The 27,686-nt window shown below is 37.6% G+C and overlaps 1 protein-coding gene across 5 annotated transcripts in view; it reads right to left on the bottom strand.

Annotated features, from left to right (window-relative positions):
- Positions 1-27,686, bottom strand: part of RABEP1 (rabaptin, RAB GTPase binding effector protein 1) — a 52,904-nt gene that overhangs the window by 12,694 nt on the left and 12,524 nt on the right. For 2 of the 5 annotated variants that reach the window (XM_075771394.1, XM_075771397.1), the window contains exons 2-10: positions 21,325-21,453; positions 18,935-19,138; positions 17,578-17,738; positions 11,350-11,469; positions 8,202-8,337; positions 7,262-7,440; positions 6,121-6,246; positions 3,046-3,513; positions 474-578 (exon numbers count right to left, since the gene is read on the bottom strand). In XM_075771394.1, the coding sequence (XP_075627509.1) occupies positions 474-578; positions 3,046-3,513; positions 6,121-6,246; positions 7,262-7,440; positions 8,202-8,337; positions 11,350-11,469; positions 17,578-17,738; positions 18,935-19,138; positions 21,325-21,453 (1,628 nt within the window). Of the gene's footprint in view, positions 1-473; positions 579-624; positions 2,438-2,477; positions 3,514-6,120; positions 6,247-7,261; positions 7,441-8,201; positions 8,338-11,349; positions 11,470-17,577; positions 17,739-18,934; positions 19,139-21,324; positions 21,454-24,560; positions 24,891-27,686 lie in introns of those variants that run through there. The other 3 variants (XM_075771396.1, XR_012838363.1, XM_075771395.1) reach the window with 3 other exon arrangements.

Here is a 27,686-nt window from a genome sequence, read left to right as displayed (position 1 = left end):
TGTTCTTCAGTCTACGGCAGGAAACAAACATCCTCCCATACTTTAGTCATTTTATGCTGCTAGGATGAGGTCCCTCTAATTTTCCCATTGCTGTTAACAATTCTTGCAGTATCAAAGATAATAGAATTTAATGCATGAAAAGCATTTTAGAGCATAAATTATGAAAGATACTGACTTCAGCATGAGCACACCACTTTTTATAGAACAGTGCCTTTAGCACATGGTCTTACAGCACCAGATAAAGTGGTTCTCCAAGGTGAATCCTTAAGAAATAGGTACACGTGGTGCTCATGACCACATTAACAGTAACAAATCAGGTTATGTCAAGAAAATGACAGAAGTTATCCAGATTTTAAGTATGCTGACATTGTTTAATTCAAACCAATGAATAAAACAGCAGATGGTTCACTGTTGCATCCTTAGCAGTATGAACAACTGCAAAAATCTTGCTAAAGCTTGAAGAGAAATCCCACCTGGTCTCTTGTCTCAGCCTCCTGAATCTGGATACCTTGCAACTGCTTCTCATAATTTGAGCACATATCACAGCGTCTACCCAGCTTGTTCCCTGCATTCTGCACCTGGAGAACACAGAGTTATCACCTGACATAAAGACCACAGAATTCTTCACAGAATGCAGAAATGCTACATACTCTCAGGTGTGTTGTGCTATCACAAAATACTACAGATAAAAGATAGTGGTAGAATCATGTAATGGCAAGATTAAGTTGCTCTAAAAGTAAAGGACAATGTAAATCAGCTGCAGAATATCAGCTTTTCCTGGCACAAGTCCCATTTTTAGCACAAAAGTGATAAGCCATGACACATAAGAGTTTATCAAGTCATTCAGTGTGTCCTTTTGAAATATATTACTTAATTACCTGTATAGAAACAGGCATCTTGGAGAAAAGCTTTCAACAGACCATAGCATTTTTTCATGAAATTATTTTATATTACAAACCAAATTATAAACACAATGCTATGGTGTTTTGTGGTTTTTTGGATGAAGGAGTGTGTGAGTGAGTTTGGGGTTGGGTTTTTTGTGGGTTTTTTTGTTGTCGTCGGTTTTTGGGTTTTTTTTAAAGCAACAGAAACCAATTCAAAAGCAAGTCAGTTCACGAGGCCAGGACTTCCTTAAATCTTTTTCCTCCTGTAATTGAGCTTTGAATATTTTTTCAATGACATGTACTAATTTTGTTCTACAACAGTAATCAAGATTTACTTTTTAATACCCTCCTCCAGTATCAGAGACTGGATAGAATCATAGAATCATTTAGGTTGGAAAAGACCTTTAAGATCATCAAGTCCAACCGTTAATGTAACACTGCCAAGTCCACCACTAAACCAGGTCCCTAGGCACCACATCTACATGTGTTTTAAATATCTCCAGGGATGGTGACTCAACCACTTTCGATAACCCTTCTGGTGAAAAATTTTTTCCTAATATCCAATCTAAACCTCCCCTGAAGCAACTTGAGGCCATTTCCTCTCGTTCTATTCCTTGTTACTTGGGAAAAGAGACCAAGAAGAAAATAATCAGCTAAAAGAACAATTGAGAAAGAATAAAGTAGAAGATAGACAGATTTAAAAAAACCAACAACCCCCCCCCCCCCCCCCCACCACCAAACAGGAGGAAAACAATGTCTTGGGGTGTGGGAAACAAAGAATAAACCAGCTGCCATTTTGAAATTGTAATGGTTTTGGCCAAGGGGACAAATGAAAGTTTTATCAACACTGCAAGTAAGGTTTGAACTGAAAATTTGTATTCACAGCCCCACGTCCCATCCACACAGAGTGGCATTCACATGCCCTGCCTGTACTCCTGCCTCCAGAAACTCGTGGGAAACAGTGCATTTCTTTTCTGAATTCCAAGAAAGGATTGGAGTAAAATGTCATCCAAATGTCAACAGGACAAGGAAATACTCAAGAGTAAAGGATTTAACTCAGCTCTGAGATCACAACGCCGTAGTTTCTCCAGATATTACAAATTAGTAGCCACACAAAAATAGCAACTTTACAAGAGGTTTGGACAGACCTCCTAAGTAATGATTTGCAAATAAGGTGAATTCCAACAAGTTGAGGAAATAAAGTATCACCAGTTCTTCGTCTCATCTGGCCTTTGCCTGGCCTCTTCTCTTTCACTGCATTCTTACATTTCTTTTTTTTTTCCCCCCATCTTGTCTTCCTTTTCACCCATTATGGATTGTTATCTCCCCCCCCCTTTTCTTCCCCCTAACGTGCTGCTCCTTGGTGTCCACCTCTCTTCTTCTGAAAGAGTAACCACAGGAGCCCCACAATACCCCTTTTTTCAGCAATAAACCAAATGCAAGCTTTGAACTGGCATCATGTAAAACTGCTGAAAAACTGACAGGCAGAACACCCAGAAGCAACAATTTCCTTGGGTCACCCACACTGAAACTGGCACAATGTTAAGTCTAGTCTGCTGCCTGTTGCTCTCAGAAGTTGGTTTGTGATGATACAAGAACCCAACAATTTTCCAAAGCTTCCTTTGCGGTAGCTTTGTGTGTTATGCATATCTTGGCTGCTCATTTCTAAACTGCACTCCGTGCACAATCCTCAGTAAAACTCCTTGGCATAAAACCCAGTACTGCTAGCCTTGTACCTTCTGTTAATCTTTGCACTTTCCTAGTCACCCCCAGCTGCATTGTAACTTTCTTTCCTTAGCTTCCCATTTTCTCCTTTTCTTTGAGTTCTCCCATCTATTTGCACCCTCTCACATATTTACAAGATCAACAACTACCTCTGCCAGACCCTCTCCTAAGTGCAAAAATATCCTGTATTTAGTAAAGCTGACCTTCCCATGAACAGAGTCAGCCAATATGGTTTACATCAGATGTACTTTACCTACAGAAGTATTCCAAGAGAGAAAAGTGAAAGGCTACATATGATGCTACCTATTTCCCTCCCCACTTGACTCCGTGTAAAGCACATTAGGAAGAGCTTTCACCTAGCAGACAGCCCACAACACGCAGAGGCAGCCTGTCATGCAGGCAGCGGTCACAGCAGATGCATGCAGCAGGTACTCACCTCCTTCTGCAGCAGGTTCCACTCTGTTTCGCTAACCAAGCGGTAACCGCTAGGAGATACATAAGCGCTTTCTACACCTTGTGTAACACTGGAAAGAAGCGAAGCAGTCTCTTCTTGCTCTGGTGTCATTGCTTTGATTGCTTTTTCCTGATCTTTGGTTAACATGAACCCACTTGGCATTTGCAGAGACCCAAGGGAAGCTGTATCAAAGTTCTCAGACACTGAATCTGCTCCAACAAGCGGTCCAAAATCTGACTCGTCCAGGTTCCCAGCAGATTTTGCTTTGTTGTTGTACCCTAAAGCTTTGGACTGTAAAGATCCAGATGTCCCCAGACTGTCTGTTGACTGTGCTCTCCGTAGTCCATCTTTAAACATATCATTATCCGATTTATTGAAAGATTCACCAGAAGAAAGAAGCAAGTCTGCATCCAATGAATGGACTGAGCCATGGGTGCTATTTACATGCACCTACAATTGAAAAACAAGGAAGAAAAATACATTCTAGAAGCATGGTACAAGAAGAATGCTGGACACTAATTATCAGACATAGTAAAGATAAATTTAAATTGGCTTTGGCAAGAACATTTGATCACTAAACTTAATATGGCAGAGAAAAGGATAGAGAACTGAAATTCTAGAATTAAAAAACAAAACATACAAGAAAAAAAAAAAAGAGAAAGAGAGTCTTCTGTTAACACAGTGCTTTTGTACAAATCTGTCTTCCTGCCAGACAAGCAAGGACACAGTCACCTTACATCTTCCAATATTTGAAACAAGGCACTTCTTCCACTAAAGATATCACTTGCAATATCACTTCTAGAACTATAATCTACACAACAGAAGGCAAATATCCCACTTCCTCTAGTAAATTCAGAAGTCTTTAGTAAAACAAAAAAATTATATTAACATAAAAATAAATGGAGAACGATATACTTAAAGTCTACTCTATACTGACAAGTGAATATTCTTCTATTTCTTTCTTCTACTTTGATTGTCTGACAAAATATTGTAACAAAAAGTAGTATTTTCTTTAAAAGATTATTTGTACATAAAATAAAATGAAAAATGAAAATGCTGGGCTTAAACAGAAAGGCATCCTGGGGAATGAAGATACCAAAAAGCCACACTAACTGTCCTGTGACATGTGTAAGGCACATTAAGTCTCTTGATCTATTTTTATTTATTTGTAGCACTGAAAAAGAGAGCAGTAATGCTTTATTTTAAAAGCATATGACTGCTTTCAAAATACCTTCCAATATATTATGCACTTCTGTTTTGCCATTAGACATGTAAAGAAGTTAACACTGAAAACCAGCCTCTTGAGAAAAATAGTAATTTCTGAAATAGGTCCAGCAGAGACTAGCAGGCAGCTGATACTTCCGTACAGGTGTTTATAACTTATAACAATATACTATGTATTACTGTTTTTACAACTGTTGTAAATGCCTTGTTTTAAGTGGTTTTAGGCATAATATTTATCTTTACTTTAATATGTACATATATGAGTTTAAGTTCATAACAAACAGTCAAGAGAATACGGACTTATATAAAACTGAATCTTCAGACAACAACTGTTTGGTGATACAAATCATTTGTACTGCATACTGCTCAGAGCTCAGCAGTCAAATCACAACAAGTTGTGAGACATGACTGATAATATGATACATTACCACTTCTAAAACACATTCTGTACAGCTAAAAAAGGGCATAAATAGCAACAAAATATAAATTCATAAGCAAAACCAAAATCAATCTGGAAACTATACCCTTACTCAAAATGTAAGATTCTCCATCCTGTATAATTCCTAGAATTAAATAAATGTTGTGATTAAGGGACTAAAGAGCATCCCAGGAACTGAGATTAAAGATGACATCAGAAGACAAAACTTTTGTTCACTGTCAATAGGTCGCATTTCATATCTGGATACAGATGTGGTATTAGTATCCAGCACAGTATTTGAAAGAGAAAAATTTGCATCCTTATTGCAGGATAAAGGGTAGAACTAGATCTCAGCTACATTTAGATGTTACAATTCTGAACATCCTTCTCCATTCTGAACTGCTACAAATCATTGATAACAATAGAGGGCAGACTCTAGACATATGTACTTTTTCCCCTTCAAAAAGGATAAACAAAGCAGGCAAAATACCAGTTGACACTGCAGATTCTCAAGTCTCCTGAAGCTTACACAAGCTTCTATAGCACAAACCTTGGTTTGTTTTTATTAATGTGTCCTTGTTTTGCCTTACAAAACCAAAATTGAACCTATCAGATGATCAGACAAACAAGCAAAATGCAGGGGGAAAGGATAATGTTTCCAAGTTACAGACTCTATGCTCACTGGACTCGCTTCGGCACATTTCAAATATGATTTCAGCTTGTCCTAATGTATGACTATCTACAACATCCAAAAGGCTTGCTAACTAAGGACATCCAACAGCATCACTTTTTCTGGCTGTTATAATAAATCTACTAATACAGCTCAAGCACGTTCTGCAAAACCTCAGTGCTGAGCCCTAGCTACTGGCTTGGCTAATAAAAAAAGCTTATTTTTGGTTGCTGAACAGATGTGTCCAAAAAACCTCTACTTGCACAGCTGGATGTAGCTTTAAACGTACAGACACACACATCATGCTATTTTGCACATGCTAAGCAACTGGGTAATTTCATAATCAGCAATCTCATACTTGTCTAACCAGTTTACGTTTAACACAGAATTCAACAAGTAGATTAGCAAAGCAGCTACAATACACTTGCTGAATGTTCAGACATAATTGGTTTAGTTCTGAACATTTAGGTGTGTTAGAATGTGGTTATAAATCCCTAGAGAATTTAACAGCAGTTAACATCCAGAACGCAAAAGGTAAATTACAGTTTTTAACAGCACCTCTCAGGATTGTTAACTATTGTCTTCCAATCTTCATTAGAATTTATCTATTCAAGTGTAACTCCAAAGATTTTTCATTGCTTAGTAATAATTATAAGCTACATAGAGTGTGCATTTGTATTTGTAATCAACACCCTGAGGGATGCACAAGTGCTCAAAGTTGCTTTGAACTATCCAATTGTTTTACCTCTTCATTGGAGAGCTGGGTAAGGGTTTCCTCATGGGCTAGAGAACATGAAGCTTTCGTTTCATCATCTGAATCTTTTTGCTTCTCTTCCTTTCTCTTGCTAAGCCTCTGCTGATCATCTTCTTCCTAGAAATCAGTAGTTGACAGAGAACGCATATAAGCGGGATTCAATTTTGCCATAGTAGTCACGACATTGGCTTTCACACTAAACTAAGCTACTAAGGTGGCACTGGAAAAGATTATTTTGGTTAAAAACCCAGGTTTATCACATAAGGATTCTTTTGCTTAAAAATCTAGTGTTCATTTCAAAAGACACGCAGAGACTGACTTAAATGAGAACTTACTTTTCAAGTTAAGTGGCCAATTCATGTTCTGGAATAATTTTATTCTAAGAACATATTACCTCGATCAAAATTCTTATTCTAGGGATTACCAAATAAGTAACAAAAGTAGCTGTTACACTGGCTATTGTATAGAAGCAGATAACATATTTGCATTGCTAATGGCACCATTAACAGACATTATACAAGCATGAACATTAAAACAAAACGTGAAAACAAGAAGTGCCTTGACCACTCTAAACAATGGAATATAACATATGGGAAAAGAATCAAAAGAAAACCATCACAGAACACTAACTCATAAAGCATGTACATGATCACTTGCATAAGCTAATTTAAAATGAAGCTCTTAATTCAGGCCTGAGCTAGGTACTATATTGGAAAAGCCTAGAAAGAAGTGAAATTTGCTATCCTAACATCCTTAACCCAGATGTTTTGCATCATAGATGACTGTTTCTTCCTCCAAGATTAACTTCTGGATATTATTACCTTTCCATTTAACAACGCTGGCAACATTACTTTTAAAGTTACTATATACATTATACTATATAATGTATAAAGTTATATATATACACATTAATACTAAAATTTTTGCACAAATGGAGAGTTTCTGTTATAACTGTCAGCTGTCATTCAAATGGAGAATTTCTACTGAAACTGTCAGCTAATATTTTTTGAAATAGTAACACACTTAAATAACTTGTCTCTAACACGTGATTTCCATACCTGTTATACCACATTAAATCTACAATATTTAAAAATAAAATAAAATTTAAAAAAAGAAGCAAGCAGCAAGTAACCTGATCCTTTTTTTTCAGTTCTTCAACTTGTCGGAGCTGCTCAGAGGTCAGAACAATTTCCATACGTTGCATGTCCCTCATCAGCAAACGCTGAGACTCCAAGAACTGGTCATTGGCTTTTTGCCATGTATGTTTCAACTGGTTGTGCTGTTGTCGCTCTTGCTCTAAGAGATGGCAGACTATTCAAAAATAGAAAGAGTTGGTCTGAATCAGAATTTTTTTAACCTCTTTTCCAATGAGACGCATTTTTGCAAATAAAAGTAATTATTGTTCTAATCAAAACCAGCCAGGCTTTCTTCAACAAGTATTTAGGATGAAATAAGACATTTTCGTAATTTCCACACTTGGCGTGTGATTAGGCAAGTATTACTTACAGTTTAAGATTTTCCAATTAGAAGACTAATGCCTTAACTTCATTCATGAATTCTAGTAGTTTATTTCTTTTAGTGCTGGTTTCAAAAGACTGTCTTCTATGACTCTATTTATTTCAACAGATGGTTCCGTTTTTCATTCCTCTACAGCGAATTCTGCACTATACTGGCATGCATGTACATTTACACATCCGTTCCACCACCAGGCATTCAGAATTGACATACCTCAGGGAGACATATCAATACTTCACGGAAATAATGCTCATAATTGTACACAAATAAAAGACATCAGTAAAATCACTTTAATAAGAAGGAAGCTTGCTATACTATAAGAACTTCGCAGAATTTCAATAGCATCCCTCAAGAGAATGAATGGCTCTTGTTTTTCTACGCCACATTCAACTCTTCTGTAGACATTTCAAGGGCTTTCACGTTTGAAGATACTGCTTCCCACCCCCTCCCAATTTCTTTAAATCCAATTCAAATAAGAAATCAGTAAAGGAGTAACAGCTGTGTTGGTTTTTGCATCCTCAGTGTAAGAGTCAAAAGTATTATTATTAGATAGTTACCTTCATGTAGTTCTTTCCGCAACTTCTCTGCATCTTCTTGCAGGACCGATTTTTGCGTGTTGAGAACAGCCACATACATCTCTAAGTCTGTCCTACATGACTTCTCGGCTTCCAAATAATGGTTCAGTTCTTTAACCTGAATAAAAAAAGGGAAATCCACCATCTCAGTGGAGGAACACTCTCGGACCTTTCCTCTTTCTTAGAGGTTATAGTGTCATCTCTTCAGATAACATACAGACGCTGAAGATAAGTTTATTCCTATAAATCACAAATACTCAAATACCAGTGTGCAAGTTGTATTTATATTTATTTCTGAAAAAATTACTCATTAAAATTTTACTAAGACAAACATACCAGTATATTTATAGAGTTCCCACAGTTGGATCACAACAGCAGTGGCACTGAGCACAGAGATGGTAAAGAGGCTAAGAACAGCAAACAACCAAGCAATCCTTTAATTAGCTTTGATAAGCCAACAACTAAATTTTGTGTTTGGTTTTGGGTTTCCTTCACCAAAGAGGATGAGGGGACTGTTCAAAATAGAGCAGCAACAGCAGTCTGAAAACATGACTATGAGGCAAGCTTTGAGTTTACCATGGATCGTAAGCCTAAGAAGAGGAAAAAATGTGGGGACAGACAAGAAAAACATTCAAACCCAGGAAAGGCTGCTGCAAAAAGAAAGGAAAATCTGCCCATGGAGGACAGGATGAAAAGCAATTACAGTAAGGAAGACTCAAGTAGTAGATTAGGATTTTTTTCTTCTTGTTTTTTTAAATAGCAAAGCTAACAAAGATCTGGAACAAACATCCTGCAGAGACTGCAGAATCTCTGGTGAGTACCTTTCAAGATAGGGTTTACATAAACATCTGTCAAACATGATGCATCTACAAATGGATCGTAGCTTGGAGCAGGTTGAAAGATTTCTTTATGGCCCAATTCAGTTTTATAGTTTGCCAAGTTAGGAATCAGAAGAGTTTTTATTTTAAAGGAAACAAAAGCTTTCAGACAATTCCTGACTGGCTCCACAGAGCTGTTCTTCATCTTCTTCAAAACAGCACATGAGCCACAGACACCGACTCAGAGTTCAAGATAGCCCTTCGGCTTTAACTTGCCATTGGTGGTGGGGACAGTTTCTGCTGCGCTAGGTTACCAAGTCTTCTATCTGCAAGTCTTTTAGCCATTGAAAGGGAGAAATCTGACTCCTAGAGAATAACCTTGGGAAGGATGGAATGGAGGAAACAAACAAAAAACCCTACCAAAAAAAAAAAAGAAATGCATTGTTTCACTAATCCAACTAAATACTTGACACCGAAAACCAAAATTACATGACAAGCAGATCTAAGTGATTTCACCATGACCAACAGAAAAGCCACATGTATTGCTTATTCTGCATGTGTCAGTCCTCATACCAGTCTAGTAATATAAATCATGTAAATACTACCTTGTCTATTTATAGTGCTGTAGATTAAAGTCCTTTAACAACTTCCTAAGTTTGTGCGTAAACATCTCCTTGCTAGATACAAAACAGCAATTCTTTCCCTAAAAAGGTGACTTGAAATAGGACTATCATCAACTTCAGACTGAAGGAAGAATGAAGTAGAATCAACCACATGTAAGAATTAAGGGCCTACGTTATTTCCTTTGGTAAGAATCACCACCTAAAGTGAGAATTTTTTAAAAAGAACCCCTCAATAAATTAGAAACATGGATAAAGTGATAATTCCCTTTTTTACAAGAGATGTGAGTTTGTGTTTTACTCATCCCATAGAACACCATGCTCAGATTTTAGAGGACTGACAGAGAAACCAACACAATTCCTAGTTCTGAAACACTACCAATTTTACTCAGGTCTCGCCTGTAAGGAAAGAGGGAGACAAGAATGACCTATCATTTTTACAACCAAATTCAACAGAACAGTTCTAAGAAAATCTTCTTAAGAAAAGAAGGAAAAAAAAAAAAGCAGCTAAAAAAGGCATTTTGAGAGCAAGCAAGAAAAGAAGGTTCACATTTCCTCATCTTCCCCAAATTCAGCCTGGCAATGAAAAGGAAGTATTACTTGCATCAAGAGAAAAAGCAGAACTATCTAGAGAACTATTATTCCTAGGAACATTTCAAATATCCAACATTTGACCTATAAAGCAATTCACGAAGAATCTATGAAGAAGGAAAACACTCAAGCATGGACTCTCAATCAAGTGAAACTGTTAAGACTGTTAAATGAACTACACAAATCTCTCCAAGCTGGACTAAAAGGAGAAAAAAAAAAGATAAAGAATAAAAAAAAGAAGAATAAAAAAAGATAAAGAATTCCAGCAAGTGATGAGCATCTATTTAAATGAAAATGCAAGTGATCCAGAAGACAAGAAGGGTATTTATTTGTATGTCTTAAAACCATCCAAACGGTACGCTGTCTTGCAACATCAGCCTTTTTGACTTTCAAGATAAAATACTTGTTACAGAAGACATCTTAATTTCTGTATAAAACAGTATATTAAATGCAGCTATCTTACAGTGATACAAATATTACTTATTCTGTACAGCTGGAGAGAAAGTTCAATAAGGGTTCTGACATATCTGAAGAACACAAGAATGCCAGATATATATGATATATATCACTGACATTGATTTCTTGGCAGCCATGAACAATATCCCTTTCTATGAATCTGAGATTTGCTTAAATTTTAAGATATAAAAATTCTGGTGATATTGCCTCAATTTTATGCCCAGGATTAGAAAATGAAATAAAGCAGATGCTGGAATGAAGTAGATTAAAAGAATTCTGCAAATGCAAATCTTTCTGTGGCTGTAACCATGACATTAATCTAAAGGCCAGGCCTGCTGGAGACGTGCAAAGCAGCTATTTTTCTAGAGGTTTTTTGGTTTTTTTCATTAGTAGATCTGAAGCCATGCAATTTAAGCTAAGCACAGATGACACACACAAACACACATAACACAACCCTCAAAACTAATATGGGAAAACACATATAGGCCAAATATATTTATTTGAGCTACAGGAGAAAAGATGTATTGCACATGTAGAGCTTCACAATACACCTTTTTCTCTCTTACAAAATTTGACTTTACTTATCTGCATCAAACTAGAACGATGCAAGACATAAATGAGGATACAGTTACACCTCCACCTCACCTTTGACGCTTCTAGCTCTTTTATTTTTTCTTCAGCTCCTGCCAATTTCTCCTTTAACGCTGCAATCTCTTTCTCCATAGGCATCACAACCGAACGCAGCTTCTCAGCATCTTCCTGGGCCTGAAGTTAATGTGATAAATTATGAATAACATATTATCATAGTTTTCACCACAACAGTTTCTATTTTCAGAGACATTTGGAGAAAATCTCTATGCCAACAAAAACAGCTGACTAAACTTCCATCTTCAATACTCATCTTATTGCTATTTATTTAGTGCAGCAGTCATCTCTATGACAACAGGCCGATATTATTCCATTCACAAAGGCAGCTAAATTCTAAATCCACGTAGGGATTAGGCCATGAATATCTGCTTTTAAAGCGAATGTTACTAAATCTATCACTCTTGACACTTGGGAGAAAATTTACAATCAGGAATTTCAAAATAGGTACCCTTTTCTGTAATTAAAGGCCTAACTGTCCTGCAACTTGCTGCCACATAGCACATATAAAAAAAAAAGTGTACAAGAACTGCACGATGAATTATTGACCATTCATTAACTTACTCAAAGGTAAAAGAAAAAGGATCTGCACAGCAATGCATTGTGTAGCTTTGTTCTATTTTGGAAGACCATTTTTCAACTTTAAATTACTACTGATGTAGCATCAGTTTTTGGTGTTACTGTATTAAGTATTTCAAAACTATATACAGACAATTTATCAAAAAACGCATGATTTTTTCAAAAAGTGGTTCTGAAAAGATCAAAGCAGGACAACAGAATGAGAAGATAGATACAAGGAAGAGGGGAAAAAAAAAGAGAAAGAGCCAGGTAAAAATAGCGAGAATTAAAATGAGAAATAGCATTCAGTGTTCAAATTCAGAACTGGACATGTCAAAGGGTGTCCCTGACATCCCCATTTCTTAAATGCTCTGGCTTTCCTTCATGGATGCACTAAAAACTTTCCAAGTGAAAGTAACAGCTCCCATAGACTCCACAACAGCAAGCAGAACACTCAAATAGTCACCACAGAAAAATTCTTCAATATATAAAGAATTTAAGCAACTTAATTTGGGTTGGGTTTATCTATGGAAGCTCCAAATGCTCAGTTGTTCTCTACCTTCAACTGCAGGAACTCAGCAGGGGAGGGAAAGCAGAGAACTGTGTCCCAAAGCTGAATTTTCAAAAGATGACAGTTTTGCTAACCTGACCAAAGACAGCTGCTAAAAGGTAACATTCATGTCTTGTTTTAAATCTAGACTAGAATGCAGGTCTTGGAGGCTACTCATTTGACTTTCAGTTTCTGGTAAGCTTACTGACAACTGTATTCTGAACAAGAGTTTCAGGAAGAAAAACAGATAATATTTTTAACCATTGGAGTTTTCTAAACTTAAAATTAATAGGCGAAATAAAATAAAATTGCAGTACTTGCAATTATACTAATGTTACCAGGCCCCTGGGCTCTAAAAAGCTTTAAAGAAAACTTTATAGACAAAACAAAATTAGATTTCTTCATGTTTCGTTCACTTCTGCTATGTTTTGTCACTGCTAGTTTGCTCATCCAAAGAGTGCAGATAAAATCCGTGAGGAAAGCAAGGGACATCACCTGACACAGTGAATTCAACACCAGGGCCATGTGACGGTGTCACACGCACATACATATCCCATCACCAGCAGCCAGCAACCCTTCAGTCACATTTTTCAAATTGATGGGAACAGGAGTTCAACTTCAATGACTGTGTTATATTTAATTTCTTGTACAATTTCTATTCATTTAATGCTACCTATAGCCAGTTCATACAGACTAAAGATAGCCCAACATTTGTAGGACTGTTGGAAAAAGCTTTTTCCTAATTATTCGTTACAACTGCAGGAACGTTTCATCACCAGCCTGATTTCACACGGTTCAACACCGAACACAGAACAACAAATGCGTCCATGTTGGAGCCAGTCAGTTCAGAGAAACAGAAAGTTCCCCAAAAGCAAAACCGGACTGTTTAACAGCAGCCAAAGTCAAAACTGTATCAAATTCCATATGACAGAAAGTTACCCTAGCTTTTCCTGCTTGGTAAGCAGAGCCGAAGTTTGCCACTATGCTTGCAACATATTGGTAACGTGTGATACTGAACTAAACACTCAGAATAGCTGCTATCTGCTAACAACGTGAGTGCTGGTCACTGGGTCTGCTTTTGAAGGTAAAGTAGAAGTACTGAGACTTCCAAATTGAGGCTGAAGTTTTAATAAAGTGAGAATATTTCCTGTTGAAAAATGCAACATTAAGATACCGTCACATGCAGCAAGAGGCGTCACAGCATCACATTTCCTGTGTTATGAGGTGCTATTCAGACTCTTCCAGAGGTGTGATCCTTAAAACGTTTTTCTCCTTCTAACTTTTTGCCACACTAACTTGGACTGTCAAAGACCAAGGTTTTACACATTATCAGCTTGTAGTTATTCATCACCTATTCAAAAACCAAGCATACAAACCACTTCTGCCCCAGCAAAATCTGCTTCCCCCCACACAGCAGCTGAAGAATACGCCCCAAAGGATCTGCAGACCACAGCATGAAGATGACTCCACAGAGAGAACGTGCTAAAACTGAGTCCAAGTCACCACACACAACGTTGCATTGCCAGCCTGACAGCTAGCTACAGCAATCTGGAATGTCCTTTACTGTTACTCCAACCAACATTTTCAAAAGAACAAAAACCTGGCTGGGGAAATCTCAGGCAATATTGCACCTGAACTTGTTCCTTAAAAACAAGACAAGCAGAAAACACACAGACACAATTTGAGAATCTCTCTTTAAAGTAGGAGTAAACCATTTAAAGTTCCTCTAAATCTACTCCACTGTTCTTTATCGTTACCAATGAAAGCAGCTTGCTGTAGATCAGACTTTATAGCCAACTCTGTCACAGAAAACACATTACTCTCCCCTTCCAGTTTCCCCTTCTGACTAGTAAGTACACTTCATAACAGGAGGTTTGTCCTTGCTCTCTTTATATGCAAAATACCTGTTCTGCAGACTTCTGCTGCTCAGAGTTTGACACAACTGTGCTAAGAAGAGTCTTTATATTCATCACAGCTCCAACAGCAAACCAGATCCTTTCCTGAATGGAAAATGCAGTCTACATAAAAAGGGATCAGCCAAGTTTTGTCAGTGGGCAAGACCCATCCCCACCAAGTCATTGTCCAGTGGGAGTGCAGTCATTACCAAGCAGAGAACTTCCACGGAAGTACATGCTGCTATGGCTAGACTGCTTTTAGCACCTATAATAATAAAAAAAACCCCAAACTCTATCTGGTATTACAACGTAACAGGAAGATAGAGAGATTTTTATAAATCACCAATACGTTTTCTGAAAGATGAATCATTAGGTAAGCACACATCATTAGAACAAGGTATTTACCTTTTATGAGTTGGGAAGGGAGATTTATAGAATACACATGAAGTTTTCAGCACAGATTTCTTAGAAATTGTTGCTTTATGATAAAAATCACAGAACACACTGGTTTTCTACAGAGATTTGGCAATTTGCGACTTGAAATATATTTACGTGAAAAAGCAAAACAGCTGCTTCCAGACAAGTGCATGTGTTCCACCAGAGAGGCTCTTTCTGACAAGGGGATGCTCAAGAATGCCAAATGCCAGGTTCCCAGACTAGATGTGGATACCTCTGGCAAAGTAGTCACAATCTAGTAAATACAGCTCAAAATAGGATGCTTATCCGAACAGTACCCACCCGCTCTAAGCACTCGCAAACCAGGATAAATAACAGGCACACTGCAAGCCTGATAGCACACATACCAGAACCGTACACTCAGCCAAATAAACTTTTAAATTCAAAGAGATACTTACAGAATTTGGAGCAACATTTGTTATCTACCTTTCATCTCTTTCAGGGGAAAAAGTATGCAGACAACAAGCATAATTGTTAGCAATTATTAAGCATTAAATTTCAAGGATTTTATTTGTAGTTTAAAACAGATTTTATAGCCAGACTGAACACAACTGAACTGAGATATTATCCAGTCAAGAGAGCCAAGAAGGTTAGCATCCTGGCCTGAAACATACAGCTTGCAATCTTGTCTCTGTTCTGTCCATTCTTCTCGCCTCTCATTCAGAATGCTACACAATAGCATGGTTTTCTGCTGGTTTTAAGAAACGTGAGGTATTATATGCTGGTACAGCATCTACTTACAACCCAAAAAGCAAAGTATTTGTTTATTCCTTTGAGATTGTTGAAGATTCCTTAGAACTGGCTAGAAGATGAAGATATTTTTTAAAAACTCTTTCCAAGTTAATGCCTAAAAATAAAATAAATCCATCCTTATAATGAAGCATATAAAGATGGAGGATGAATACAACATTGTTGGCTGGAAATACCATTTTGCATGAGGAATTGATCACAAATCTTCAAATAGCATATCCCAAGTGATCAAGAAAATTCCTCCTTTTGTACTGACTGCTGATGCATGAGTATTCATTATTTTGCTAGCCAAACACAGCTTTTGGGGGGCTTGGGATTTGCCTGTTTGTTTTCAAGTGAAATTGAATGTCCTTTTTCTAATTTTGATCTAATTATTCGTCTCCCTGAGGAAAAACCTCACAGGTTTAATGACAAAGATGATTAAAAAACCTCATGCAAAGCAGTTTAAGCAATTTCTTCAAGCTGCACTCTGAAAACCAGATTTACCCCTCCTCCTCATATTATATAGAGTACCCATCCCTCCACCTTACAGGCCTATAAAGCTTTCAGATTAATAAATCGATCACTGTTTCCTTTAAGATCACAAGGAGTAGTTATTTCCCTTTTAAAAGGGGTACAGTTGAAAATGTTATTTACCTGCTATACTAAACCTTTAAGTGCTAACTGGCTCATAGTAAAGCCAGTAAGTTTAGGAGAGCTGCTTTGTCATCTGAGCAACTTGCAACTCCAACTATTACATGATCAGTACATTCAGATAAAAAACAAAAAAGGGTGAGATTTTAGTTATTGGAAAGACACTCTCTCAGTCAAAAAGAGAGCGTTTTCTGAAAATTCTCATCAGCAGTTTGTTGGTAATGCACTGCTGGGACATTTACACTATGAACTCTGAATCTTGTGGGTTGTTTCTACAGGACTTACCACACTGATCCAAATTTGAACTTTCCTTCCAGTGTCCACCAAAGTCTTGTTTCTCTTAATAGGGCTAAAACCTTCTCTTAAAAACAACTGATGTCTTAAAATTCCAGTGGCAGTAGTTCTGTAGCCAGAACACTGGCAAATAGGTTTATTCCACTTACAATGTGGAATGTTTATGATATTCAATATTGCATTTCTTCTACTGACAATAAGCAGAAACAAGGAATTGCAGTGATGTGGCAGATTAGCAGATGTTAGTCTACTCCTTTATTGAATACGAGATCATTTATTAAATTAAAATTGTCTTAGAATACCTTGAAGACTACTGTAAGCCTGCTGAGAAGGCACATTCACTTAAATGCAAGTTTTATAACTTGATAAACAAAGATTTCAAAACATTGATCTATTATGACAGGTTCAATTTCCTTCCTGCCTGAAATACACCAAATTTCCAAACTCAAAAAAACCCCCACAACTCCAAACTCAACACAAGGCAAGTCAATCTACTTCTATGAACTCTTCTAAGTCACAGATCTTTGAACAACAACAAAATCTTTCCAAACTCCAGGTCAATTATCTTTCATTATCTAGAGTCTGTTGTTTTGTGACAGCAAGGTTCTGTATTTCATAGGAAGCCAGTAGCATTGTGTTGCACAAACATGGCTTACCTTAAAGAAAGACGAAAGACATTTAGATATAGTGCCCACTAAAAACTTCAAAAGAAGTTAATAAGATGGGACAAAAGGAGTAAAGATGCAGAATAGTAAAAGAAATTTTCTAAGTCTCCAGGAAAATCTAAAGGGGGCTTTACTTGAGTTCATTTGACATTATGACAAGAGACTTTACAAGGCCTCCTGTTTTTACAAGCTGAAGGCCAATCCTTACCACCTTCTCAGGTGCAATCCTCTTACTGAATCCACACAATCAGGTACAATACCTTTATGGATTCAAATGCAGGATTAGGTCACGATGACTTCCATGAACAAAGAGCTGAGAGTTGACAGAACAAGGCTATGTGTATTTCTGAGGAATTATAGCAGGGCGTAGAAACCACACAAGTGTATCTTCAAACAAACAAAATCGGAGAACTAGATTTCAACATACCTTTTTCATTTCATTTTCTAGATTTTCTTCCTCTTGACCTTCAGACAGTCGCCGCCTTAACTCTGCTATTTCCCGTTCCACATTTTCTCGATATTGATTCCACTGAGCTCGCTCTTGCTCCAACCTGTGATGATACTGGAGCTCATAGTCACGAACAGTCTCTATAAAACAGCATTTTCAAAACTTATTTTCAAAGTATGTTAAAAAAACAGAGCTTTAGGAACTCCATCTCCAACTAGTCAACGATTTATCATAATTGATCAAAACGAGGACAACAGTGAACTCTCCCCTCTCTTCCCTTTGACTCTTGCCTCAAACCCCAACTATATAAGCAAAAAAATCCAAAGGAACACCATCTCAGTTTGTACCATCACTAGAACACAAACAAGCCCCCAAAACTGTGTAACTCCAAATTTCAAAACCAACATACATGTCTAACATCCTATTTAACAGCACATTTTGTACCTCCAAGCATATCATCTGAACAAATTACCAAACCCCTACTTATTTAGTCCAAAATGCAAAGGAACTAGAACTTTCCACGTACCTTTCATGTCCCTATTATTAATATTACCCCTTCAGGTAAGGGGCTGTCTTTGTTTACATACATACAGCAGCTGGCACACCTGAGCCTTGATCTAGGTTCATGTAGCTATGTAGATCATAAATAAACAGAAATTTGTGATGGAAAAACCATTGGCTGCAGGCTCAGGATATTGTGATCCTGTTTGTGAACCTTTAAGAAAACAGCCCATTACGGTGACAGGCTGTCCCCAGTTTACATCCTGCATTTTGTTCCTTGCACATAGCTTGTCTCAGAAACATCAACAGCTGTGCAACATGCAAACATAACAAAGAATAGCTCAGAAATACCAAGAAAAAAAAAAAGACCCACGACTGATACAGAGCAGCATGTTCAGTCACTAGCCTGTGGACAAGTCCATGTGATAGTACTGCAGGGACACTTAACTGACAGCAGAACTATGTTTACAGAGAAGGAGAGAAGAGAATCATGCTGTCAGCCTAAAGCTGTTTTCAGACTTGTCAAATTATACGCGTTATACTTATCTTCGTGGAAGGATGAAGTATCACATTCATAGTCCCTCAAAAAAGCTTTGTGTACATGTGGGTGTTCCCATTGCCATGATTACTTCTAAATTCTATCCCCATATTACCAGAAAAGAACCACCAAGCTCCTTTTCACAAGCTTTGGAACTATGCCTTATCACTTCTGTAGCCCAGTTTTGCCAAGCCATGAAAAGCAGCTATCCACATGCTCTGCAAGAGAAGTACAAATCACTAAACACATACTAAAGAGGTGTCTGATCTTAGCAGCAGCAGCTTGCCTGGTTGTTACCTTTCATAATAGCTTGTAGTGAAGCTACTTCTTCTTGCCACTGTCTCTTCACCTCATCGATAGCTTCCTGCTTTGTGTTCTCAGATACTGTAGCTATAGCTTTGATGTTCTCCATTTCAGCATGAGCTTCCATCAGCTGGGTCCGCAATTGTCCCAGATCATCTTGTGCTGCTTGCAGCACTGCATTCTGTCTTTTCAGGTCCTCTGAAAATAAGTATTAATTACATTTAGCTTGATTAAAAAATTCAATTTGAAGAATATCCATAGTTTCTATGGCAAAGAACAGCGCTCTAACAAGGGGGTGAAAAAAGCACCGATATAAAGTATCTACCCATAACAACTGAACAAACGTTAGCAGGTATCTTCAGGGAACATTGCATTTCTTGACTTCGCTTGCCCTTGCCTTTTTCTTAAAAAAGTACCTTCTCATGGACACAGCCACAAAGCAGACACTGTAGATGTAATCTATAAATCAACATACCCAGTGAAAATGGACTGTGCTTTTAATTAGTTCATTATTAACTCATTCTGGTAATGAATCTGGAAAAGATAAGAACAACAGACAGAAGACAGTTCTTCCCCCATTTCTGGCACCAATTTGGTCCTGAATTTGGATAGAATACTTCATATTTCTTGAACAGAAACAGTGACTACTATGTGGAGCCCACATAACAAAACTATACAGCCTAATTTGCTTTTTACCACGGCTTTGTTAAAACTGAGCTTCAACTAAAAAAAGGTATACATTCAATGGAACATCCACTACTTCTTTAACTGTTGCAACTATAAACAGAAATTAAACTAATTTCATATTATCCTCCTGAGGTTTCAGTTAATCTGAAGCAAAAAGTTCTGCAAGATATACGTATACAATTCATTTCAAAAGCACTAACACCAAATACAGTTTTATGCCCACATAGCCTATTTCAATGGCAATTACTTTCAGCAGAAATGTCTGGCCAGTGTACAACAAACGGCAAGCTATCTCCATGTATCTCCCTCAGTACCAAAATGTTTAATCAATCCTGGTGCCCAACACCTTACTCCTTGATAGAGAATATGGAACCCAGAGCTAACTGAGTACTCAACACGGCATTAATACTCGTGTAAAAAAACCCCAAGATCCTGTAATGTTTATATTACTTAGTTCTCAAATGACAGTATTAAGGATGGGTTGTGACAGGCCCACTGTATATTTAGAAAAGGGTTTTGGAGAATGGGGAGGGGGGAAAAAAGCTTGGGGAAAAAAAAAAAAGGAAAAAAAAAAGAAAAGTAATTGCTTGTATATTCTCCTCTGGTATCCTTTTACTTCAGTACAGGTGAAAGTTGGAATTTTTTTTTCCCCCCCTCGTCACAACTATTTTTTCTTCTATTTTTTGACTGTTCTGAAAAGGGAGAATTATTGCTGATCTCATCAGTAGTGTCCTGTATCGTAAATTTCCTTTCATCTGGCTGCTAGAAACACAAAGAAATAGGCCCTTCTGTATGATCTGATCTTCATTATGCCTGTTGTATTTCTGCTCTCATAAGCTTATACAAGCCGCTGCAGTCTTAATACATTATTTTTTGGCTCTGCTTTCATATGTTAAGGACAGGAAAATCATCAAGATTAGAAATAAATCAATTTGGCTCTCAGAACAACAGCTATCTCTGCTCGCCAATTCTTCATCAGATATTTGAGCTCATATGGTTCAAATTTTCCTATAAAAAGTGTTATTGAAATAGATGTCCTTGCTGGTATTAAAACTTTTATAATGTTTGTCTGCTTACATTCTACCTCAGATGGCAATCTAAGACAAATTAGTATTACATAAAAAAGCTAGCCACAAAGTACAAACAGCACACCATCTAGACTGTGTCTTTCCGCTTACCGGATCAGCTGCTGTTCAGAGAACAAACACACCATGACTTCAGAAAGTTAGTATTAAAACTCAGTGGTGGTGCTGCTTCTGCGTGTACATCAAGTTGCTCTGCTGACTCCTATCCATGCAGGCAAACTTTCAACTTAATTCTAAAAATTCATTCTAGGAAGCTAAACAGCCTTCTACTGAATTCCACTCTCTGCTTGTCTCTTATATTCTTATTATATGTTTAAAAGGCTACTGTCACTTTTCCATTTTTGGCAAATCAGACACAACAACAATGCCTTATCCCACTAACCATGCTGGATATGCAGCCGACTACCCCAGTAGAAAACCCCCTTAAATTCTAATTATCCTTACCACAAAAAAAAAAAACCCCAAAACCAAACAAAACCCCAAACAAACATATAGTGTGCACAGGCAAATGGGGAGTAGTAGTTGGCATTACAAAGGTTATTCTTCATAGAGGGATTAATTGAAGATGAAGTTTAATAAACTTCACAGTAATTCAGAGAATTGATAACTTACCTTCCTTAGCCAAGTATAACTCCTTAAATTTTGCTCTCTTTTGATTAAATTCTTGCTCAAGTTGCTGCTTTGTGCGCAGAAATTCTGCATTGACCTTTTCCAATTCTGCTACGCGTTGTAGAAGAGCAACTAAAAATAAAACAGAAGATAATGTACGTCACTAACAGTTAAGCCATTCCATTCTGCAAGTTTGAGGTTTGAGACTTACTCTTTTTACAATATCTTTACTCATTAGCTCAGCTGTTGCCCCATGATACATCACAACAACTAATCAGAGTCCTTTAAGCGAAGAAGGAAGATAAGTTTTCTTAGGCCGTAGCACCAACTTGCAATTAGACATCTTCACAGCACTAGAGGTGTTATGCGGAAGGAAATTCTGTAGAAAACAACCTTCAATCTCTCAAAGAAAACACCAATTTTCTATATACAATGAGGGAAGAAGCGGGAAAAAACCAGCACCAGAATATTTCTACTGGTGTTTCTTTCCAAAACACTGGGAATTTAGCCATGAGGCACAGGAACAGTGTGTGAAGGCTAAGCAACAAAGCACCAAGTTCTCAAAGGCTGAGGTCAAAGAAAACACAAGGGACAGCTGCTCAACTAACAACTATGGAAGAACAAAGCACAGAAACACTCGAAAGCTAAAAATTAGGCGCCATTATCTTTCCTGTCTTCAGTTCTGCACGTTCACCAAAACAAGGTGAACCAGACTATACTTGGAGAAGTCTGCCAGAAGATGACCACAATCTGTGCAGAAATGACTGATCATAAGATCAAACTCTTCTCATTTCCAGCAGGTAAAAATCCTCAAGGGCGCACATTCATCACACTATTTTCTAGTATTTTGCACATTAGCAGTTGATCTGGTGGTACAACAAAAGAGGGAACAGTAGGAAGCCCACAAAGCTCCTAAAGATTGTTACGATGTGGTTATTATCGGAAAAAAACATACAATACTATTGTATGATGCTATAGAGATCCCACACAACCACTGACCCTGTAATATTGATCTTCATGTGCAATATTAACTTCTTTGCACCTCAAGAAGTATAGGTCTGGTTTAGGTGCCAGAAAGTCTCATATTGCACATCTCCGAATTCAAATACAAAACAGAAACAAAAGACAGATGAGCTGGAACAAAACCATCTCCATGCTGCAATACACCAGGCAAATAATGTTCCTCTATACAATTTTCTGTCTGTTCTGCAAAAGCATTTTACGGACACGTTCCAACTCTGTCGTGCAAAGCCCAGTAACTCCTTTTCAGTTATAGCCTCTATACAGCACAGACTAGATATATTCAATATTGATCCATCAGAAGTATTTACATATCACACCCAACACGCTTCCCCTCAAAAGCAAGTAGTGAAAACGTAGTACAAAGGCTATACGACTTCAGCAGCATCAAACATTTAGACTTGCCAACAGGCGGAGTCAGTTCTAGAACTTAGTGGTAGAACACTGGATGGTCAATGCCATTGAGATGGAGTGAGTTATATTTGGTTTTAGTATCAGATGACTTAGAGTGAAAGCACACACAAACAAAATGACCTCTTAAAAGCACAGGTATGTTTTACCGATTGCTGGTTACGAGAGCTTATGATATTACAAAATACAATACAATCTGTTCAATTCTGTATCAGAAAAAAGGTATCTGTAGATACAGAACTAAAAAAATAAAATTAATGTTGCTTTTTTCTCAAAATCCTCATGTTGTTCTTTTATAATTTTAAATATTAATACATGAGTTTTTTCTGGCCAGCAACCCCTACCTGGATTGTGCAAAGCCAACTGCATAAGGGTAATCTCCAGCAAATGAAAGAAACCTATAGCAAAGACGACACACTGAGAGGAAAGCTTCAAGTGAGTTAGGAAAGCAGCTGGATCAAAACTAGGAAAGAAATAACACAGATGGAGCCAGGTCCAGGTAGCAAAAATGCTTCCCAAGGCTAAAGAGTTGCTTTTGATCTCTTGCTGAAGTCTTCCAAAGGGAAAGGGTTTGCCTACCTTTTCACTCCCCGCTAATTTCTGAGAGCGATGCTGCCAGCAAAGCTGCTTCCCGCAGCCCGGGGGGGAAGCAGCTCTGCTGGCCCCAGCCAGAGCCCCTGCACACCCGGCTGCACGCCTGCTTCACACTCCGGAGGGATGAAAAGCCATGCTTGGCTCTAAGGAGGTGGTTTTGATCTCACAGTTTCAGCTGTTGAAAGGAAACTATTAGAGGCACTAAAGCTTAAGTGAGCTGTATGCCCTGGTTAGGGGCAGGCTGCTAAACCCTACAGGTGCAGCCACACAGCTCAGGCTTCACAGTTGCCATCTGGGCGGCCTGAAGCTGCACGCACACATTCAAAACAAAACAAAGAGGAATCTGGACATCACTCACCTTACAAATGCTGCCTTGAAGATCGTACAAAAAATTGTTTAATTCTACAACTACTAATTCTGAAATTTAGCAAATCAACTGCAGACACCAGTAAACCTCCCTCTGCTCCCAAAAGAAGACTCAAGCTCTCCTTGTTTACTTGTATCCCTTTCCATCTTTCTTTCGCAGAGAGACAGCAGCAGCTGTGCTACTGCTCCCATGAGAAAGCTGTTGTACAAAGCCACCAAGTTGTATTTCTTCTGAAGGTGAGAATCGCTTCTGCTGAGGATGGAAGGAAGAGAGGACACCACAAGAACAGAAACTTCAAGAGCTTTAAGCTAGAGGAATGACAAATCCATACTTTTTAAACCCTTCTGCCCAAATGGAAAGAGGGATGGCAGAGTCACCAAGCAGGGAATGCATTTTAGACTTGAAATATTTACATTTACAGTATTCCCCTTCCCTACAGTCTGGCAGTTATGTATAAAAAAAGTAAGTAAATAAATAAATAATCAACCCCACCACAACAGAGCTGTGGCTGATGTCAGAACCAGCTGTAGGCACTCAGAAGAACAAACAGTTTAAGATCTCAACTCCAGGTCATGCATCACTGCAACTGTGTATTAACATAATTCTTTTTATTCAGATACTGAAGTTTAAAGTGCTTTTACCACCTGTACTATGCATGCGGCTCAGGACAGACTTCCATGTACATCATGCTGGAGAGAGAGGAGTTTGTCCGCACTACCACTAGCCACCAGTGATACAAGGCACACTGACTTGAAGACAATAAGCTGTGTAAATACATCAAACCCCCCCTGAAACAGGGGGTTAAAAGCAAGAGAAGGTTTATTTTCCAAGACAGCATGACAATTACCTTCTTTCTATTAAGTATGAATGATTACATTTTCACCAAAATTACTTTCTTCTCCAGGGGTATAATCATACAATTTGTACAATGGCCATATAGACACTCCACTTTCCAAAAATAAAGTGTAAACCCAAATCCAAATTGCCAGATGCAGGTACCCGCGGGCCGCATGACACAGACGAAAGTCTGCCTGGAAAGGCATGGATGTCAATGGCAGGAAATGGACTCATTCACAGATTTTTTTCAATCAGGCCTTTCTCACTTATAGCTGACTTCTTGCTCTGAATTTAGGTCCAACTCACCCCAGGTCTGTAACAGAGCTGAAAAAGAAAATTTTATTTGCCATCACGGGCTATCAACTTAAAAAAAAAAAAATCCCAAACCAAAACATGCTTTGCAACGACAGTATTCATTAAATTCCCCGAGTCCCTGTGCTCCCATTTCCACACACAGAAACGCAGCTATCAGTGTTTAACGATACCAGTGAAGTATATAGTCAAAGCCCGATAAGATGGTCAGCTCTCATGGAGCTATGCCCAACTGAAACAGAATCTTGTGCTACACACATCAGAACAGACATGGGATATGCTGTATTTCACAAGAGCAGTAGTGTGGAAGATCTAATTCCTTAATTAGGACCCTAACTCATAAAGAAACAAACAAACCCCCTAAAGACTCAATTTCTTAACTCCTGAAATAGCACTGAGAAGAATTTAAATTAAAATTGACATGCCAAACTGAAAAACAAACAAGCAAACAAGAAGTCCCTTTGGCCAACAATTATTAGCTGGAAATAGTGCTTTTTTTTCCCCCAGACTATGGGGGCAAACAGACTCCCAATGACACAGTTAGACATGCCAATTGAATTACTAGCTTTGTTTCTAACAAACAACACGGATTTTGCAGAGACACTTCAGGTCAGACGCAGGGATCACCATCTCCCTGTTTAACATCAACATTACAGTGAAGTACAGTGTAGGCTATTATGTGGTTTAACCAGGTAAAACTCAAAAGCAGGGCAGCAAAATGAATTTCAGAGCGGAGTCATCAGTTTACAGGAGACCATGAAACTATAGGAGTACAAAAGAGAAACTCTAGTGAAAAAGATACAACTTTGTCTTAACCCACTACTTAGCAAAATTTCAATTCAAGGAAAACACAGGGGTAAACACACATTTCTTATTGCCTAGTGACTTAAATTTCACTGAGTTTCACTGATCAGCTCCCAAAAGGATTAAATTTAAATATGACAAAGTTTCCAGTTACACAAACATGTAGTAACCATTCCAGAACTAAGACAGACAAAGCTGATTATCAATAAGACTATTTTTGAGTACCAGGTCTATTTATAAAATTAATGCCACAAAGCTTTCTACTTGATATTTAAACTAACATGACATGAAGAGTTCAGTCCCACATAGCTAAAATCTGAAAAACAGATCAGAAAAAAGCCCTATACATACAATGAATTTTTTGAAGACAAAAATAAATAAATAATAGTAATAAAAAAATTAACTTCTGTCATACTTCTGTCATTTTCCACCTCTTTCTTTTCCTGTCATGATTGCTCTAGGCAGAAGTATGGAAAAATAAAAGAAGATACAGCTGCTTATTTTTCTTCATGCTGATTTCCTAAGAGTACTAATTTTTATCTATCATGACATCATATTGTAGACAAAGTGATGCTACTATATAAATTTTTAATCTAAGAGTCTGCCACCAGGACATGTATTTAGATTGCAAAAAGTTTTTATTTTCTTCAAACAGGACTTGACTTAAAAAAAAAGAAAAGCAAAACCCTCACCTAAAAAAACACCCAAAAAACCCCCACTACTTAAAATACACTCCAATACGGTTGTTCTGTAAGAGGCATTCAGAAGTAAAGGAATGAATAATGGTTCTTTTAACAGGCACGTTGAACAGCAGTAATTCCTGACTTATGAAATGGAGGTTGCTTTATTTTCAAGGAACAAAATTTGCCCTTACATACAGATATTCAGCAGCGGCAGACGAAACACGAAAAAAAAAAGAAGAAAAGAATTATTTGCTTTTCCCAAACTTGCATTTGGAAGCATCAAGCATTTTATTTTCCTGGACAAATGGCTAAAACTTACTGGTCTGCATACACTTTTCTAGTTTTATTTGAGGACAGAGAATTAGACCAGACTTCTCACTGGCCACCTTCACTTTCAGAATGGCAACAAATCCCCCTGGATTGTCACACCTCTCCCTTCCAGAACACTTGACTGCATGCAATGATGATAATTAAGCTACAGAAAGGAAAGGAAAAAATTTAAAAAAAGAGAAGAAAAAAAAAAAGAGAGATTCTAACCTGCATCTGTGCAATGGAAGACATGCCGTTGCTTGCCAATATTACCACCAGTAAGTAGTTCTGTAGAAGTAATTTTTAGGCAGTTCCTCATTTTGAGCAGCGTGACTTTTAGAGATGTTGTTGCATTCATCCAACAAATTCTAGTTTATTGTACAGTTGAAGGTTATGTGACATCCACAGTATGTTCTCTATTGACTAAACATTCCCAAGTAAACAATCCAGTACAAATTTAATGCTTTATACATAAAAACTTGGTGTTGCTGACAAATGCAGATATCACTTACGATGCAGAACTGAGTCTTGCTGCATCATATCTGATCCAGTATCTTTTTATTTATTGCAGTAAATCAATAATTGCAGGATCAAAAATATTCAACTGAACACTGCATGTTACAGACATCTAACCACATTATAAATATTAAACTCAAGTGGAAGCTTGCAATATACTATTAAAGTTTGAAAGTAATATTACTTTTTCATTGAAGTTGAATGACTGAAGCGTTGTTCAGGATTAGCACCAAAGCTACATCTGGTGCTGCTGGTTTAAATTAATGCAGAAGTGTACAGCAGGCAAATGAACATGAGAGCATTTCCAGGTTCAGGTCAAACACTGACTGCCAAAAATGTCACTTAGCACTTGTTAGTAAGACAACATATTGTCCTGTATCTTTCATGCACAACCATTTTTACTGAAATCTTCCTCAAAGTATGTTCACACATCTTCATGCAGAATTACAAGGAAAAAAGCCAACATACTATTTCTCCTTCCCCATTTTTTCCACTTCCACATCCCACTTTTT

The sequence above is a fragment of the Balearica regulorum genome, chromosome 19 (assembly GCF_011004875.1).
Source record: "Balearica regulorum gibbericeps isolate bBalReg1 chromosome 19, bBalReg1.pri, whole genome shotgun sequence".
Classification (NCBI taxonomy): domain Eukaryota; kingdom Metazoa; phylum Chordata; class Aves; order Gruiformes; family Gruidae; genus Balearica; species Balearica regulorum.
Note: the sequence above shows the minus strand (reverse complement) of the source record. Positions and strands in the feature narration are given on the sequence as shown.